At 43.6% G+C, this 20,079-nt stretch overlaps 1 protein-coding gene across 1 annotated transcript in view; it reads left to right on the top strand.

Annotated features, from left to right (window-relative positions):
* LOC126236433 (lysosomal acid glucosylceramidase-like) overlaps positions 1-20,079 on the top strand; it is a 144,354-nt gene that overhangs the window by 72,732 nt on the left and 51,543 nt on the right. The window contains exons 4-5 of the mRNA XM_049945736.1: positions 4,303-4,465; positions 14,751-14,911. Coding sequence (XP_049801693.1) covers positions 4,303-4,465; positions 14,751-14,911 — 324 coding nt within the window. The remainder of the gene's footprint in view (positions 1-4,302; positions 4,466-14,750; positions 14,912-20,079) is intronic.

The following is a 20,079-nucleotide window of genomic DNA, read 5'->3' as shown; positions in this document are numbered from 1 at the left end:
ACTGTTTCAGACATTAGTAGAGTCCATGCCGCGTCGCGTTTGGCACTTCTACGAGCTCGCGTGGGCTCTCCACGATATTCGGAGGGTCTACCGGTTTCTTTGGCGCTTCTGTGTAGTAGCGCTGCAAGCGGTGTGGCGCGGCACAGAGCGGCGCTGAGCGAATCAGGCACGACTGTTTCTCGGAGCGGTGACCAAAGCGTTCGTTGTGAGTCCGGGTACGTTCGGTCAAAGCCGGCAGCATTCGGCCGTTGTCGTGGGTAGCAGAGTGAGCACTGTTTCTGGCGCTTGTGTTGCTTTTTTTGTACTGCTGGGAAAATAATATCAGCAGAAGCTGTGATAGCAGCTATTTTTACTTGCCGTCCTTTGTGGGACCAGCCATCATCACAACTGATTTGTTTTGGATAAGTTATGAGATGAGGTGATAGCAGAATTACAGACTGGAAGTACAGAATACATTTCATTAATCTCTCATTCCTTCCATTATCTTAAAACGAGAGGCGACAATATAGTTGAAATAGCACACATGAGAAACAGACGAAAATCCTGTTTTATTACCTGAGAAGAAGTTTACAGAACTGTCTCTTTTGAACAGCTTCATTTGAAGGTCTGTTGAAGTTTCGTCCTGTCTGATAACTGGCTTGAATAGGACGCTCAATGCATATTGAATGTTGCTCGTCAACACTAAGGGATCCTTGTTGGTCAATGACACCGTTGTAGAGAACATGTACATTTCAAAATATCGTCAGCAAATTGTGGTGAAGTTTCTATTGGCTTCCAAAATACGCTCCATTTAGCATTTACTGTTCCAAAAGCACATTCTATTAATCACTGTGGTCCGGAAAAGCGTTTGTTGAAATACTAATTCCATGGATCTAAAACACCTTGACTGTAATATTTGATAAAATGCCTCTGAAATGGATATGCCTAATCTCCAGCGAATACAAGAGGCAAAACAACTGATGTATTTCGTATTGGAGAATCAGGCAGTATATTACGTTCACCCTCTTGCAACAAGCGAAATACACTAGAAGAATAAAATCCCACAGCATCGATTATAATGATTTTCTCCTGAGGATCTGCGACTGCTTGTGGTATGATTGAATGAAAAATTTTGTAACTATAAAACATTCACCAGAAATTTATGGGCATTTTAGACCAGTAAGTTTTCTGTTAACATCGCTGAGTACCGTTGGAAAGTTCTATATGTTGTATAAATCATTTACAGTATGTAGAAAGAGGCATTGGTACGTGGAGTGACTGGAAGGAAACCCACAACACTCTGATGGTTGACTCCACAATACTTTTAGCATTTGTAAATCCTACAGTGAATCTGAGAGCCATGCCTCGAAAACTACTTCTGGTTCCTAGGACCCTGTAATAATTCTCGTTTCATCAGCTATCGATGACATTATTTCATGGAAAAATCTTAGTTGTTTGAATATTGCTTAGATATGGATGTTACTGCTATTAGTCATATTGCAAAATATTCTGCTCTTTGGATCTGCCAAAATCTTGTTTCGATATATCAAACCGTTTATGAGATACGAGGAATGAATATTTCATTATTGTTTTTTCACTGGCGTGTGAGTTCTCGACGATGTGCTTTACTTACGATCAATTTTCTCGAGATTGGTGATAGATAGCGATTCCTTCTAAGTTTAAAGAAAAATTCCGAATGTTAGCTACATTTCATGTGCAGCAACATATAACCTAACATGCACCAAATACAAACTGATGGTCACCGCTATTGCAAACTTCTCGAAATTCTCACAGTAAATATCACAATAACTCAGAATGAGATTTTCACTCTGCAGCGGAGTGTGCGCTGATATGAAACTTCCTGGCAGATTAAAACTGTGTGCCCGACCGAGACTCGAACTCGGGACCTTTGCCTTTCGCGGGCAAGTGCTCTACCAACTGAGCTACCGAAGCACGACTCACGCCCGGTACTCACAGCTTTACTTCTGCCAGTACCTCGTCTCCTACCTTCCAAACTTTACAGAAGCTCTCCTGCGGACCTTGCAGAACTAGCACTCCTGAAAGAAAGGATATTGCGGAGACATGGCTTAGCCACAGCCTGGGGGATGTTTCCAGAATGAGATTTTCACTCTGCAGCGGAGTGTGCGCTGATATGAAACTTCCTGGCAGATTAAAACTGTGTGCCCGACCGAGACTCGAACTCGGGACCTTTGCCTTTCGCGGGCAAGTGCTCTACCAGCTGAGCTACCGAAGCACGACTCACGCCCGGTACTCACAGCTTTACTTCTGCCAGTACCTCGTCTCCTACCTTCCAAACTTTACAGAAGCTCTCCCGCGAAAGGCAAAGGTCCCGAGTTCGAGTCTCGGTCGGGCACACAGTTTTAATCTGCCAGGAAGTTTCATCACAATAACTGTCTGCCTGCTTAGCTGAGCAGCCAGCACGGTAGCTCAGCGTGTTCGGTCAGAGGGTTAGCTGCCTCTGTGATACAAAAACTGTATGGAGATGTTCTCCGCTCGGGGACTGGGTGTTGCGTTGTCCTGATCTTCATTTCATCCTCATCACCGGCGCGCAAGTCGCCCAGTGTGGCGTCGAATGAGATAAGACTTGCACTTGGCGGCCGAACTTCCCAGAATAGGGGCCTTCCGGCTACCGATGCCATACGCTCATTTCCATTTTTTTTTAATCACAGTAACTATGACCATTAACGAAATGACAGAAGCTGACAAGTAAAGGTATGAGATCCGCGAGAATCAAATTTCCTTACCGAGCAGTTTCATGAGAATCGTTTGAGGAACAGTTCCGATCGGCCGGTTTGCGAGTTTGCCGTCCATACAATGAAGCGAGCCCGCTGGCCGCCACGTCGCACCCCGGCCGCACCGTACCTGGGCGCCAAACAGCGCTGCGGCAGCTGCCCAACGCGCAGCTTCACTCTGCTCTGTTGTGCCGCTCCACTTTAATACGGGACCATAAGTGAGAAATAAAAGCAATCGGAGAAACATTTTACAGGCCTTTGAATGAGCCGTGAAATCATCTACAGCAAGTGAGATGGCCGGCCGGAGTGGCCGAGCGTTTCTAGGCGCAACAGTCTGGAGCAGCCCGACCGCTACGGTCGCAGGTTCGAATCCTGCCTCGGGCATGGATGTGTGTGATGTCCTTAGGTTAGTTAGGTTTAAGTAGTTCTAAGTCTAGTGGACTGATGACCTCGGAAGTTAAGTCCCATAGTGCTCAGAGCCATTTGAACCAAGTGAGATGCCAATAGAGTTAAAAGTTCACTGTTTAACTTAGAATCGTGGATGTCACTCACTAGCCTCCTTGTATCACTGACGCAAGAGCTTCTCAGCCGCTGTCCATGATTTCGAGCGTCATTTAAAGGCACGTCAAATGTTTCGCTAATCTGCTATAACTCTTACTTTTAGACTCATCAATTCATAAAAAATTTGAACGTTCCTTTTTCAATTTCCTTTTTAAATTTTTGTTATTAATTTGTCTATCGGCTATTAACGCAGGTTTTCAACGCTACTACAGTCATAGCACCTGGTAGCACTTGTTGGTAACAGTAATATGAAGCTATGTGTTGGGGCTTTTTATGTAGTATGTGAACTGAAGTTTGTTTACTCTTAATATCACATATACGTTGTGATTGTCCTCTCATCACAAATCAATTTTGACAGACGTTCTGCAGACGGATTACACCCAAAATGCGTCAGTAAATATAATTTTTAACAATAAATCTGTTGATTTTGGCCACCCAACGAAACAGTGATACAAGGTCGGCTCTGAGTCCTGTCTCTTAGCGAGTGTAACACAACTCTCCGAGGAGACTTTGAGTTCAGTCACAGAAACTGCCAAGGATTTGTCTCAGAGAGAGGACTGAAGTGTCATGGACTCGGCTGCATTAGGAAACACGAACAGCCATTTGAAAGAGGGGTGGTGTCCGTTCTTTGAAAAGAAGACGTCAAGTATCAGAACGTAGGTGTGCTGACCATATGCCACTCCAGCACTGACAGCAAAGATGCCTGAGGCATTGCTGTAGGGGGGGTCTGACGGAACGTCAGAGTTATAGATAGACTGTTGGACCAAAGGATTTACAGTTAATATTTACTGGTTGTTACAGCAGTGGGTTCATGGAAGTGGGCTGGTGACTCAATAGTTTTATCACTATGTGCCATTTACGCTCCTCTTCCATGTCAGTCGTGCGATGCCGTACATTGCTGGTTAGGATTGGTTGATTTGGGGGAAGGGACCAAACAGCGGAGTCTTCAGTCCCAGGTGGGTAGCACTGTTTACTGCCAGGTGTGTTGACAGGCGGCGCTGTGTTGCAGGAGTTACTTCGGAAACAGCGATGGCAGCTCGCGGTATTCGCTGGTGCGCGTGCCCATGGGTGGCACCGACTTCTCGGTGCGCAACTACACGTACGACGACAGCAAGACTCCTGACCCGTCCCTAAAGAACTTTAGTCTCCAGCCGGAAGACATCGAATACAAGGTAATTTATATGATTATGTACCTGCTTTACACTTAAGAATCAAGACTTCAATTCCACTATCATCATAGCTCGTACACACTCATGCTCATAAATTAAGGATAATAGCAGAATGTGGTGCCACACAACGTGGCACTACACAAAACTGGCGCTAATAGCATAGGCACATAGGGAACACACAAGCACAGATCTGTAAGTACACGGTATTGGTGATAAGTTGAGAAAACCGTCCCGAAACACATGTGCTACAAAACTCCACTGTTTCCTGCGCATGTACCCAACATAAATATGGGATATGATCACCATGCACACGAACACAGGTCGCACAACGGGCTGGTATACTCTGGATCAGGTGGTCAAGCAGCTACTGGGGTATAGCCTCCCATTCTTGCACCAGTGCCTGTCGGAGCTCCAGAAGTCTCGTAGAGGTTTACAAATGTGCAGCGATACGTAGACCGAGAGCATCCCAGACGTGCTCGATGGGGTTTAGGTCTGGAGAAAAGGCAGGCCACTCCATTCGCCTGATATCTTCTATTTCAAGGTACTCCTCCACGATGGCAGCTCGGTGGGGCCGTGCATTAACATCCATCACGAGGAAGGTGGGACCCACTGCACCCCTGAAAAGGCGGACATACTGGTGAAAAATGATGTCTCGATACACCTGATCTGTTACAGCTCCTCTTTCAAAGACATGTAGAGGTGCACGTGCACCAATTATAATCACACCCCACACCATCAAACCACGACCTCCATACAGATCCCTTTCAAGGACATTAAGGGGTTGTTATCTGGTTCCTGGTTCACGCCAGATGAAAACCAGGCGAGAATCACTGTTCAGAATATACGTGGACTCGTCCGTGAACATAACCTGGGACCACTGTTCCAACGACCATGTACTGTGTTCTTGACACCAGGCTTTACGGGCTCTCCTGTGATCAGGGGTCAGTGGAATGCACCTTGCAGGTCTCTGGCCGAATAAACCATCTCTGTTCAGTCCTCTGTACACTGTGTGTCTGGAGACAACTGTTCCAGTTCCAGGTCCAGAGAAAGGCTACCTGCAGTACTCTCTGGCCGTCTGCGGGCCCTGATGGTGATATATCGGTCTTCTTGTGGTGTTGTACACTGTGGACGTCCCGCATGTAGCGCCTGGACACGTTTCCTGAGTGCTGGAATCGTTGAGCTTTTTTCAACACACAATCACCATCAGCACGTCTGAAAACGTCTGCACACTTACTCGTTGCACCGTACTCTTACATGCACCATCACACCTCTGGATATGTGGACTGCTGCCAGCGCCATCGTGCGACGACAAATGCACCACATGGTCATACCCCGGTGTGATTTAAACCCCTAAAACCGCCCACCAGAGCGTTATTTCACCATGTATCAGCAGTATCTTAATTTATGATTTCTGAACGAATCATAAGTTGACTTTTGAATGCGTGCATAGCGCACATGATGCCTCTGCCAGGGGAATCTCTGTAGCATCTAGAAATAAAAAACTTTACCGCAGACAGAAGAGGACGGGGCTATAAGAGCTGAACCGAATAAACTCGAAAGCGTCATTGCCAATTGCTGTTATTTATGTGGTTGATTGGGTGTGCGAATGATACAGACTTACTGTAATTATTAGTGAAATCCATAGATTCACACCACCATATTGGAAATAAACGACTAACAGGAATAACAGGTAAGAAAGATTACATAATATCTTCTCCGTGTATCGAAGAACATGAAATTTTGACAGAAACGTTTCGCCAGATGGCTACACTACTAAGGGCCAATTGTACCGACCCAGTTAGGAGACGCTTAGTTCTGTTCTCGGAACAATGCGGATAATGTGTCGTATGAACACGTAATAACGCCTAAATGGAGAATAAACGCGGGATAACTGATCCAGTGATCCAAACAGCGTTAGTAAAGTTAGCCAGAGAGTAAGTTTTGACAGTGGCAGGAATAGTTACAGAATTAGTGATAACAAGATTGGTTTTAGAACCAGGAAGGGGAAGAAACGGGGACATCACATAAATTATATGGAAGAATACAACAATTCCTAATTTGCGAGGGTCATTCAATAAGTAACGTCCCATTTTTTTTTCTCAGAACGGAATATGGTGGCATTATACATCAACATGTCTTGTACATGTCCTATTTTTCTACGTAGTCTGCATCACGTTCTATGGCCGTACGCCAACGTTGAGGAAAAGCGTGTATTCCCTGCTGGTAAAAGCTCCTGCCCTGGAGGCGTAGCCATGTTTTCAATACAGGACTGATACTCTCCTCATCTTCGAAGTGTGTTCCCCGTAGAGAATCTTTAAACAGTCGAAAGAGACGGAATTCCGAGACCCATGAAAAACAGAAAATAGATGATAGACGAAATGAATTAGCAATTTAATACCTAGCAAAGGAATACCGGAGAAGGAAACGAACCGTAGAAAGTCTGATCTAGGAATAAAAGGAAAAGTACTGGTAAAACTTTACTACAAGGATAGAGGAAGATTGTCGTGGAAGTAGGAAAATAGTATACAAAGCACTAGAGAATAAACGAAATGAATATGCAAATGTCCTTGCGCTAGAAACAGAAGACAGTAACGTAATATGAACAGAGGAAACCATCAGGATGAAATGAGAAAAGTACTTCAACATGCTGCTACATGGAAGGCGGACAACACAACCATCAATGACTGTAGAGTAATTAATGAAGTCCAACCAAAGGACATCCATTAACATGGCGTGAGGTTGGAACAGTATTTCAGAGCATGCGGAATGAAAAGTCGACAGGCTTTGATGATCTCAGCTCAGACATGATAAAGGCAGCTGGAATATTAGGCTTAAATTGGCTGTATAGAGTGTTATCAGTGTTTAGGAAGAAAACAAAATCCCAGAAGATTGGAGTGAAGGAGTCATCATCCTTCTGTTAAGAAAGGGCAATCGACGAAAATGTGGAAATTACAGAGGCGTCACACTGCTGTCACACACCCTGAGTTCACCACCGGCAATGGAGGGTGAAGCTTTGACAATGCCAGCCACTCATGCTGGCGAAACGTCAGTAAAATCATTAGATGAACGTCGGCCCAAGAACCCGACACAGAAGCCAATAGACAGTTTGCCTATGAATTATCTTAGAAGACAGGCTAAAGGAAGAGAAAGCTACGATTACAGCATCTGTGGATTTAGATAAAGCTTTCAACACTACTGACTAGATTACCGTCTTCCGAATTCTTAAGTTCGCAAGCGTAAAATATAGGGAGCGAAATCTTATCTACAACTCGTACAGAAACCAGTGTACAGTTTTATGAGCCAGAGGACATGAAAATAAAGCAGCAGTAGAGAAAGAAATGAGAAAGGGTTGAGGTCTACTTCTGATGTTATTCAAATTGTACATAGAGCAATCAGTAAAGTAAAGCAAGGTGAAGTTTGGAAAGGAAGTTAATGTTCAAGGAAAATAAATAAGAATGATCCTGTAATTCTGTCAGGGAAGGCAAATGATTTGGAAGAGCAGCTGAACGGAATGGATAGTATCTCGAAAAGAGGGTGTAAACTGGGCATTAAGATAAGCAAGACAAGGATAATGGAGTATAGTCCAATTAAATCAGGCGTTGCTAAGAGAGTGAGATTAGAAAATGAAATAGTAAAACTAATAAGTTTTGCTGTTTTAGCAGCAAAATAACTGATGATGGTTGAAGTAGGGAAGATATAAAATACAGCTTGACAATAGCAAGGAAAGAATTGCTGAAAAAGAGAAGTTTGTTAACACAGAATGTAAATTTAAGTATTAGGAAGTCTTCATTGAAGGCTGCGGTGTAACCTTGCGCAGAAGTGAAACTTCAAACAGAAAGAGAAGAAAATTTTGAAATACAGCATTACAGAAAAATGCGGGAGATTAGATGGATGGCTCGAATAACTGACGAAGAAGTACTGTATCGAACTGAAGAAGAAAGAAATTTATAGCACACTTCAACTAAATGAAGGGACCATTTGATAGGAAATATCCAGGATATCAAGGAATAGTCAGTTTGATAATAGAGCGAAGTGTGGGGATAGAAACTGTAGCCTCAGATACACTAAACGGGTTCAAATGGATGTTTGTGTCAGTAGTTATGCAGATAGGAAGGGGCGTCGACAGTACAGACTAGCGGGGTGAGGTGCATCAAACAAGTCGTCAGACTGAAGACTACAACTACAACACTAAGTATGTGACACGGCGTATCATATCTGGGTACGAGTGACGGATCTTTATCTGGAGCGGATTTTGGTTTTCACGCACTGTGTTGTGAAAGTGAGGCGATCGCGCCTCTGATGGGAAGGTGTGGGGGTGGCCGTGTACTTCCGTCAACTTCCAAACGCGGCGGACGTGACGTCAGTTCCGACGTCAGCACACAAAGACTAGATTTATATTATTTGCATCTCCAGACCTGCAGAACAGACCACTGTAGGTAGAGAGAAGCACGATATATCGTCTTAAAGAGGAAGTAAAAACAATTCTGCTGATATATGGATATGCTCTGTAATTAATATGTGAGGGAACTTTCAGCTGAGAGTATGTATCTAACTGAAATTTAATAAATAATTAATAACTTCAAAAAATTTGTGGTAACAAAGAGATAGTATCATGCTAAAGAGGAAGTAAAAACGATTCTGCTTATATGTAGGTGTTGTTGTTGTTGTGGTCTTCAGTCCTGAGACTGGTTTGATGCAGCTCTCCATGCTACTCTATCCTGAGCAAGCTTCTTCATCTCCCAGTACCTACTGTAACCTACATCCTTCTGAATCTGTTTACCGTATTCATCTCTTGGTCTCCCTCTACGAATTTTACCCTCCACGCTGCCCTCCAATACTAAATTGGTGATCCCTTGATGCCTCAGAACATGTCCTACCAACCGATCGCTTCTTCTAGTTAAGTTGTGCCACAAGCTCCTCTTCTCCCCAATCCTATTCAATACCTCCTCATTAGTTATGTGATCTACCCATCTAATCTTCAGCATTCTTCTGTAGCACCACATTTCGAAAGCTTCTATTCTCGTCTTGTCCAAACTAGTTATCGTTCATGTTTCACTTCCATACAGGGCTACGCTCCATACAAATACTTTCAGAAACGACTTCCTGACACTTAAATCAATACTCGATGTTAACAAATTTCTCTTCTTCAGAAACGCTTTCCTTGCCATTGCCAGTCTACATTTTATATCTTCTCTACTTCGACCATCATCAGTTATTTTGCTCCCCAAATAGCAAAACTCCTTTACTACTTTAAGTGTCTAATTTCCTAATCTAATTCCCTCAGCATCACCCGACTTAATTCGACTACATTTTACTTGTTTTGCTTTTATTGGTGTTCATCTTATACCCTAGTTTCAAGACACTGTCCATTCCGTTCAACTGCTCTTCCAAGTCCTTTGCTGTCTCTGACAGAATTACAATGTCATCGGCGAACCTCAAAGTTTTTATTTCTTCTCCCTGGATTTTAATACCTACTCCAAATTTTTCTTTTGTTTCCTTCACTGCTTGCTCAATATACAGATTGAATAACATTGGGGATAGGCTACAACCCTGTCTCACTCCCTTCCCAACCACTGCTTCCCTTTCATGCCCCTCAACTCTTATAACTGCCATCTGGTTTCTGTACAAATTGTAAATAGCCTTTCGCTCCCTGTTTTTTACCCTTGCCACCTTCAGAATTTGAAAGAGAGTATTCCAGTCAACATTGTCAAAAGCTTTCTCTAAGTCTACAAATGCTAGAAACGAAGGTTTGCCTTTCCTTAATCTAGCTTCTAAGATAAGTCGTAGGGTCAGTATTGCCTCACGTGTTCCAATATTTCTACGGAATCCAAACTGATCTTCCCCGAGGTCGGCTTCTACCAGTTTTTCCATTCGTCTGTAGAGAATACGCGTTAGTATTTTGCATCCTTGACTTATTAAACTGATTGTTCGGTTATTTTCACATCTGTCAGTACCTGCTTTCTTTGGGATCGGAATTATTATATTCTTCTTGAAGTCCGAGGGTATTTCGCCAGTCTCATACATCTTGCTCACCAGATGGTAGAGTTTTGTCAGGACTGGTTCTCCCAAGGCCGTCAGTAGTTCTAATGGAATGTTGTCTACTCCCGGAGCCTTGTTTCGACTCAGGTCTTTCAGTGCTCTATCAAACTCTTCACGCAGTATCGTATCTCCCATTTCATCTTCATCTACATCCTCTTCCATTTCCATAATATTGTCCTCAAGTACATTGCCCATGTATAGGCCCTCTATATACTCCCTCCACCTTTCTGCTTTCCCTTCTTTGCTTAGAACTGGGTTTCCATCTGAACTCTTGATATTCATCTCCTGGTCTCCCTCTACGAATTTTACCCTCCACGCTGCCCTCCAATACTAAATTGGTGATCCCTTGATGCCTCAGAACATGTCCTACCAACCGATCTAGTTAAGTTGTGCCACAAGCTCCTCTTCTCCCCAATCCTATTCAATACCTCCTCATTAGTTATGTGATCTACCCATCTAATCTTCAGCATTCTTCTGTAGCACCACATTTCGAAAGCTTCTATTCTCTTCTTGTCCAAACTAGTGGTATCATGCTAAAGAGGAAGTAAAAACGATTCTGCTTATATGTAGGTGTTGTTGTTGTTGTGGTCTTCAGTCCTGAAACTTGTTTGATGCTGCTCACCATGCTACTCTATCCTGAGCAAGCTTCTTCATCTCCCAGTACCTACTGCAACCTACATCCTTCTGAATCTGTTTAGCGTATTCATCTAGTGGTTTTCTGTCCTTCAAAGATCTCTTTAATTTTCCTGTAGGCAGGATCTATCTTTCCCCTAGTGAGATAACCCTCTACATCCTTACATTTATCCTCCAGCCATCCTTGCTTAGCCATTTTGCACTTCCTGTCGATCTCGTTTTTGAGACGTTTGTATTCCTTTTGCCTGCTTCATTTACTGCGTTTTTATATTTTCTCCTTTCATCAGTTAAATTCAGTATTTCTTCTGTTACCCAAGGATTTCTACTAGTCCTCGTCTTTTTACCTACTAGGTCCTCTGCTGCCTTCACTACTTCATCTCTCAAAGCTACCCATTCTTCTTCTACTGTATTTCTTTCCCCCATTCCTGTCAATTGTTCCCTTACGCTCTCCCTGAAACTCTGTACAACCTCTGGTTTAGTCAGTTTATCCAGATCCCATCTCCTTAAATTCCCACCTTTTTGCAGTTTCTTCAGTTTTAATCTACAGTTCATAACCAATAGATTGTGATCAGAGTCCACATCTGCCCCTGGAAATGTCTTACAATTTAAAACCTGGTTCCTAAATCTCTGTCTTACCATTATGTAATCTATCTGAAACCTGTCAGTATCTCCAGGCTTCTTCCATGTATACAACCTTCTTTTATGATTCTTGAACCAAGTGTTAGCTATGATTAAGTTGTGCTCTGTGCAAAATTCTATCAGGCGGCTTCCTCTTTCATTCCTTGTCCCCATTCCTTATTCACCTACTACTTTAGCTTCCTTTCATTTTCCTACTGTTGAATTCCAGACCACCATGACTATCAAATTTTCGTCTCCGTTACTATTTGGATGATTTCCTTTATCTCATCATAAATTTCTTCAATCTTCTTCGTCATCTGCGGAGGTAGTTGGCATATATACTTGTAGTATTGTGGTAGGCGTCAGCTTGGTGTCTATCTTGACTACAATAATGCGTTCACTATGCCGTTCGTAGTAGCTTACCCACGCTCCTATTTTTTTTATTCATTATGAACCCTACTCCTGCATTACCGTTATTTGATTTTGTATTTATAACTCTGTATTCACCCGACCAGAAGTCATGTTCCGCCTGCCACTGAACTTCACTAATTCCCACTATATCTAACTTTAATCTATCCATTTCCCTTTTTAAATTTTCTAACCTACCTGTTTGATTAAAGGATCTGATATTCCACGCTCCGATCTGTAGAACGCCAGTTTTGTTTCTCGTGATAACGACATGTTCCTTAGTAGTCCCCACCAAGAGATCCGAATGGGGGATTATTTTACCTCCGGAATATTTTACCCAAGAGGACGCCATCATCATTTAACCATACAGTAAAGCTGCATGCCCTCTTAAAAATTGTGGCTGTAGTTTCCCCTTGCTTTCAGCCGTTCGCAGTACCATCACTGCAAAGCCGTTTTGGTTTATGTTACAAGGCCAGATCAGTCAATCATGCAGACTGTTGCCCCTGCAACTACTGAAAAGGCTGCTGCCCCTCTTCAGGAACCACACGTTTGTCTGGCCTCTCAACATATACCCCTCCGTTGTGGTTGCACCTACGGTACGGCTATCTGTATCGCTGAGGCACGCAAGCCTCCCCACCAACGGCAAGGTCCATGGTTCTTGGGGAGGTATTTAGGTATGCTTTATAATTTATATATGAGGGAACTTACAGTGCCGAGAATGTGTATTTAATAAATAATTAATAAATTCTAAAATTTTTTGTGGTAACAAAGAGATCGACTTATCAAGCTGTAGCGGTCTTCAGTACACATCAACTGTGCAGTAGCTTAAATATTTAGCCTGCAAGATACGTTTTACTGAACTTTTGATTTAACTCGCCAGATAATTTAATACCGGACACGTAAACGATTGGCAAGGCACTATGTATTGGCAGACTTGATTACACATCATATATTACATTTAGTTTGTAAGATTTATATTTACAATTGTTCTTTTTAATTGTTTATTAATTTTCCTAGTTTTGCCCATAATTAATAAAGTAAGACAGCTATGTCAGTTATGACTGCAGCAGTGGAAAGAACAGGAAAATTCTTATTAGAAAGTAATGCTATATTTGTTTGTATTGTAATAACTGATAGTAGAGAGATCATTAATTGTGTGTGTTTGTATCTGCGTGTAGTTTGGATTAAAAGTGTGGCAGCCATCTTGCTCGTTCATACTGTCATACTGTTCAGATTTGAGTTGAAGAACCTGTGCTTGTCTAAGTGGTGATCCAGCCACACACTTTTCTCTAGGTGAAATTTTCGCCTCGTCGTCCGTTAAACTCTGAAATATTTCGTGTGGGTTCAGTGGCCTCTTGTCCTTTTTTACTGTGGTCAGGATTCGGTTTTATTTCTGCTGGTTGTTCAGTAGAACTTGTATGTTAGCATGAGAAGTTGATTTGCGCTTTGAAGTAGTTGCACAAAGCCTGATTTTTAATTCATTTAGCCGGTGGGGATTTAACTCGTTACTGATATGCACGTAGGGTCATTGCGTTTTGTGTCCATTAGACTTTTATTTATTTGAGTTAATGCGGAGTTTGGCTTCGATAAAATTTAGCTGTGAACACTGTCTTTCTTTTCTAGGTACTTCATTTATTTTCATGGAGTTTGTTTGCTAATTACTGTAATTGCGGTTTGAGCTGATTTTAGTGCCTATAATTATGTAGTAGCTTATCACAAGCTATGAATAATTGTGAGTTATGAACAGTAAAATTTATTTGATAAACTTAACCAACTGTGACTGGAAAACAGTATTATCGATTGGATGTATCTACACTCAACCTAAAATAAATTTACGATAATGATGTTGACCGAAGAAATGAGTATAATTCTTACTGGCGCCATGATTCGATCCTAAGTCATCCACACACTCTATGCGTCTCAGGAACATCAACTGTATATGGCAAAAATTAATTTGTTTTCTGATTAAGACATCACAGACAAGTTTACTTTTTTTCTTATTTAAAAATCGACCAAGAACTGCGAGAGAATCAATTAACCCCATAGCAGACAACGAGAAACCAATCCACTACTGTCGTTCACAGTTCTTATTGTCACAAATACTTAACAGTGTGGCTACCAGCCAGTTTCTGTGCTCATAGCGCTTCCAGAAATGCATAAGATGAAGTTCATTCTCGAATTTAATCCTCATTTTGTGGATGAGACGCAAATCACGTACAATAGAAGCAGGTAAATATCTCTGGCCAACTTAGCACTAGTAATAATGGTAATAACGAAAAACAAATGCTTAGCACTGACTTGTAAGAAATGCTAAAGGGTACTGAAGAAACGTGTTGGAGAGTATAGCAAGGTATTTAACCAATATCTGTCTCCATAAAGTATGTAAGTTTGTTTTCTATGTTGTTGTCATTGAGTGTATGCTGTTGTTGCCGTTGTCGTATTCTGAACCGCGAAGCTTACAAATGAGCAGGTGTTCTGCGTTGTCAGAATACCCAGCGTGTTAAACATGACAGGTACGCCACTTACAGTTTGCATTTTGGCTGAAACAAACTGTCAGACACAGTACTACAGCAGTTATCTCTGATTGCAGATTCCACTGATACTGGCGGCTCAGAGGCTAGCGGGCAACGGGTTGAAGGTTCACGCGTTGCCCTGGTCGGCACCCAGATGGATGAAAGTCTACAACGGAACGAACGGCGTCAGCTGGCTACAGTCCAAATACTACCAGACCTGGGCAGACTACTTCGCCAAGTAAGATTTACCAGGATACAGTGGAGTGCACGTTGCGTTGCTGTAATTTCGTAGCAATCAAAATGTGGATGTACTCTGCTTAAACTGTCGAGTCATACGGATGTTTTCACCTCCTGACTTTTACCTGTACGATGTAGGCAGCTTATGACGTATAGAACATCACGTGTGCAGTTAACATTTGAGTTTAAGAAGACTTATTCGCAACCTCTACGCGTGTCACTCATTGTTGTTATGGTAAATGTATCGCCGGTGAATAACAATAACAACACTCAATAACCATTCAAATTATCATAAAAATTACAACAGTGGAAAAGTCAAGAATTTCCAAAAGCCTCATAGCTGTTGGAAGGTTCTTCATTCGCAAATACCGGTTTCACGTCAGTATAGAGCAAGCTTCAGGTTTACAGTGGCTATACTTCCCAAATGCAGATGGAAAATTATAGAGTCCCACCTCTTGGGAAGTTATCCTCGTTAAAAGTCAAACCACAATTGTGGGTTGTCGTAAGAAAATTGAGTGCAAAAATGGTTCAAATGGCTCTGAGCACTATGGGACTTAACATCTGAGGTCATTAGTACCCTAGAACTTAGAACTACTTAAACCTAACAAACCTAAGGACATCACACAAATCAATGCCCGAGGCAGGATTCGAACCTGCGACCGTAGCAGTTGCGCGGTTCCGGACTGAAGCGCCTAGAACCGCTCAGGCACCGCGGCCGGCAAAATTGAGTGCATCCAAAAGGTATACAAAGCATGACTGCTGAATGAGCCAGGCTGGATGACACGAAGTAGGATATATTATAAGATCCGGTAGACACCAACTGTATAAAACCAGTGAAATAAAACTTGAAATCCCGTGTAATGCGCGTACTTCCGCCGTATTGCTAACAGGCTGATGAGGTGTAAGAAGCCCGTGGATGCCAGCAGTACGCTGGAAGGAGGAAGGGAACAGTTCCAACGAGGATGTGATGACACAGGATTTCGAGAAGAAGGGGTAGTATGTCTGGAACACTGAAGTTTACCAACAGTTCACCTGTCTCTACGGCCAGAATCTGTCGTAGGTGGTCTTCCGATACAGTTCCAAATAACTACATTGAGAAATGGGGAGTAGCGACTACCACCGATGTCTGACGTGGAGGCCGAGTATGATTGTATGTGGTGGCGATCCAGTAGACACAGATGGACAATTAAATTACAGATGCCAACCTGGTAATATGTAACCCACACTATCGCCTTCGTGACGGACTCAAATACACTCCTGGAAATGGAAAAAAGAACACATTGACACCGGTGTGTCAGACCCACCATACTTGCTCCGGACACTGCGAGAGGGCTGTACAAGCAATGATCACACGCACGGCACAGCGGACACACCAGGAACCGCGGTGTTGGCCGTCGAATGGCGCTAGCTGCGCAGCATTTGTGCACCGCCGCCGTCAGTGTCAGCCAGTTTGCCGTGGCATACGGAGCTCCATCGCAGTCTTTAACACTGGTAGCATGCCGCGACAGCGTGGACGTGAACTGTATGTGCAGTTGACGGACTTTGAGCGAGGGCGTATAGTGGGCATGCGGGAGGCCGGGTGGACGTACCGCCGAATTGCTCAACACGTGGGGCGTGAGGTCTCCACAGTACATCGATGTTGTCGCCAGTGGTCGGCGGAAGGTGCAAGTGCCCGTCGACCTGGGACCGGACCGCAGCGACGCACGGATGCACGCCAAGACCGTAGGATCCTACGCAGTGCCGTAGGGGACCGCACCGCCACTTCCCAGCAAATTAGGGACACTGTTGCTCCTGGGGTATCGGCGAGGACCATTCGCAACCGTCTCCATGAAGCTGGGCTACGGTCCCGCACACCGTTAGGCCGTCTTCCGCTCACGCCCCAACATCGTGCAGCCCGCCTCCAGTGGTGTCGCGACAGGCGTGAATGGAGGGACGAATGGAGACGTGTCGTCTTCAGCGATGAGAGTCGCTTCTGCCTTGGTGCCAATGATGGTCGTATGCGTGTTTGGCGCCGTGCAGGTGAGCGCCACAATCAGGACTGCATACGACCGAGGCACACAGGGCCATCACCCGGCATCATGGTGTGGGGAGCGATCTCCTACACTGGCCGTACACCACTGGTGATCGTCGAGGGGACACTGAATAGTGCACGGTATATCCAAACCGTCATCGAACCCATCGTTCTACCATTCCTAGACCGGCAAGGGAACTTGCTGTTCCAACAGGACAATGCACGTCCGCATGTATCCCGTGCCACCCAACGTGCTCTAGAAGGTGTAAGTCAACTACCCTGGCCAACAAGATCTCCGGATCTGTCCCCCATTGAGCATGTTTGGGACTGGGTGAAGCGTCGTCTCACGCGGTCTGCACGTCCAGCACGAACGCTGGTCCAACTGAGGTGCCAGGTGGAAATGGCATGGCAAGCCGTTCCACAGGACTACATCCAGCATCTCTACGATCGTCTCCATGGGAGAATAGCAGCCTGCATTGCTGCGAAAGGTGGATATACACTGTACTAGTGCCGACATTGTGCATGCTCTGTTGCCTGTGTCTATGTGCCTGTGGTTCTGTCAGTGTGATCATGTGATGTATCTGACCCCAGGAATGTGTCAATAAAGTTTCCCCTTCCTGGGACAATGAATTCACGGTGTTCTTATTTCAATTTCCAGGAGTGTATATGTTCCTCAACAATCGTAACACAGTTGTGGAGAAATGTTTTGATGTATTTATTTCCTGAAGGTATGAGTGACCTGAGGAGAGCTGCAGACAAGCTAACGGATGCCCAAGACTGGACAGTAGGGTCTGATTTGGTTCACTGACGAGATACGATGGCGAACATCTGAAGGGGCCCTCACTTCATCGCATGTAAATATCGGCAGCATGAGCACACCTCTAAAAGCCACCTGCTTGGTGCCATATTTCAAAGTGTGATGCATCACGTCACGTACTCGTACCCTGACAGTGGTCTGTACCCAAGTGTACCCATCGGTCAGATGTTCAAAGATCCAATGGTGCTATTCCTGCGTCCATGGTAGTGTTCATGGCTTGCGGTGTGCAGTGAGCTGGGGTGGAGTGCATGCAGAGTAACTTCGCTGGAGCTCCACAGAAGGTGCATCCAAGGATAGGGCAGTGTTAGTGATGGGGCTCCGTTACAAACGCAAACCAAGCTGTAGCGGAGGTGCAGTTGCCATTCGACGCCTGTGCCTCGCATACCTTGCAAGTTACAGTTAGCATGAGCATTAATCAGTTGTCAGTAGGACCAATAATTCGACAAATATGTGTCAAATACAGGCAGCGAAACGTTACATACAACTTATACAGAAATCAGACGGCATTTATAAGAGTCTAAGAGCATGAAAGCGAAGCAGTGGTTGAGATGGGAATTATACAGGATTGTCGTCTATCCTCAATGTTATTCAATCTCTACATTGACCAAGCCATAAAGGAAACAAAAATAAAAATTTGGAACATAAATTAAAGTTTAAGGAGAAGAAATAAAAACTTTGATGTTTGTTGATGACACTGTACTTCTGAAAGAGTAGCAAAGGACTTGGAAGACCAGTTCAACAGAACAGACAGTGTCTTGAAAGGAGTATAGAAGATGAATATCGATTAAAGAGAAACAAAAATAATGGAATGTAGTCGAATTAAATCAGGCGGTGCTGAGGGAATTAGATTAGGAAATGAGACACTAAAAGTTGTTGATGTGTTTTGCTATTCGGGTTGTAAAATAAATGGTGACGGCGAAAATAGAGACGGTATAAAATGTAGACTGGCAATGGCAAGAAGAGTGTATATGAAGAAGAGAAATTTGTTTAACATCGAATATAAATTTAAGTGTTAGGAAAACTTTTCTGAAGGTACTTATCTGGAGTCTAGCATTGTATGGAGGTAAGACGTGAACGATTAGCAGTTCAGACAAGCAGGGACTAGAAACTTTTGAAATATGGTGCTCTAGAATAATTCCGAAGATGAGATGGGTAGATCGCGTAGATATGAGAAAGTACAGAACAGTAGAGCAAAGAAATGTATTTCATAAGTTGACTAAAATTAGATTTTATTCCGAAACGATGAATCACATGAAAATAAACTCACTTTCTACATGCATTATGTGAATGTAGGCATTTTACTGAAAATGAGTCAAAAACTTTCTCAGGATCCACAGGTCCTAGACCAAGCAGTAATTTATACTGATTTCTCCTTTCTCCGTGCTTTTGGTGACAATTTAGTGAATATCTTGTACACTGAACAGCTTGTACATCTTAGAGTCGAGGATGATAGCTCTGAGCTTTTTAATGCCTGGTCTGTCTCAATTTCTAGAGAGAGGAATGCTTATACTAATATACAATTTTCTTTCAATAAATTTCCTCCTCATAGACCCTGTAAAGGATTTCGCAAGTTCCTTTTTGTGATACTTTACTCACAAGTTTTGGTAATTTTGTTGAAGCAGCACCGCCTCCAGTTTCTTTCCGTTTCTTAATACCTTGGATAGCTCTCATTGTTCACTGTCTGTGTACAGGACATATTACTATTATTCATGCAAAACCTGTGATTATTAAGGATTCTTTATGCCGAATTGTGTGTTAACCATTTCCGTAAGGAATTGCTGTCCTACAATAACTTCCGTAGGTGATATCGCTAACGTACACTTGCATTGTCACTTGACTCGAAAGGAGGGGGCAAAATTCTAATGGAAAAGAAACAATTGTCCGGTATTTCATCGACTATGGAGCGCGACATGGCCATATCGGACTGCGCACTCATGTGAGTTGTAATCCAGATTATCGGCAGTGTTTCATGGGGTAAGCAATTATGATGATACAAAATTGTTAAGGCTTTCGTGGCCACTTGTTGACAAAGTGCCTATTGGCTTCTGTCTCGGGTTCTTCGGCCGACGTTCATCTAATGATTTTTCTGACGTTTCGCCAGCACGAGTGGCTGGCATTGTCAAAGCTTCACCCTCCATTGCCGGTGGTGAACTGGAGCCGAGCTCGCGGGCGCAGACTATATGTACCTGGCGCGCCAACGTCCGAGGGCTTCTCCGCACCGGAAATGACCGCGGAGAAGCCCTCGGACGTTGGCGCGCCAGGTACATGTAGTCTGCGCCCGCGAGCTCGGCTCCAGTTCACCACCGGCAATGGAGGATGAAGCTTTGACAATGCCAGCCAC

Source organism: Schistocerca nitens, chromosome 2 (genome assembly GCF_023898315.1).
Source record: "Schistocerca nitens isolate TAMUIC-IGC-003100 chromosome 2, iqSchNite1.1, whole genome shotgun sequence".
Lineage (NCBI taxonomy): Eukaryota > Metazoa > Arthropoda > Insecta > Orthoptera > Acrididae > Schistocerca > Schistocerca nitens.
The sequence above is the reverse complement of the archived record's forward strand: the minus strand, read 5'-3'. Positions and strand labels throughout refer to the sequence as shown.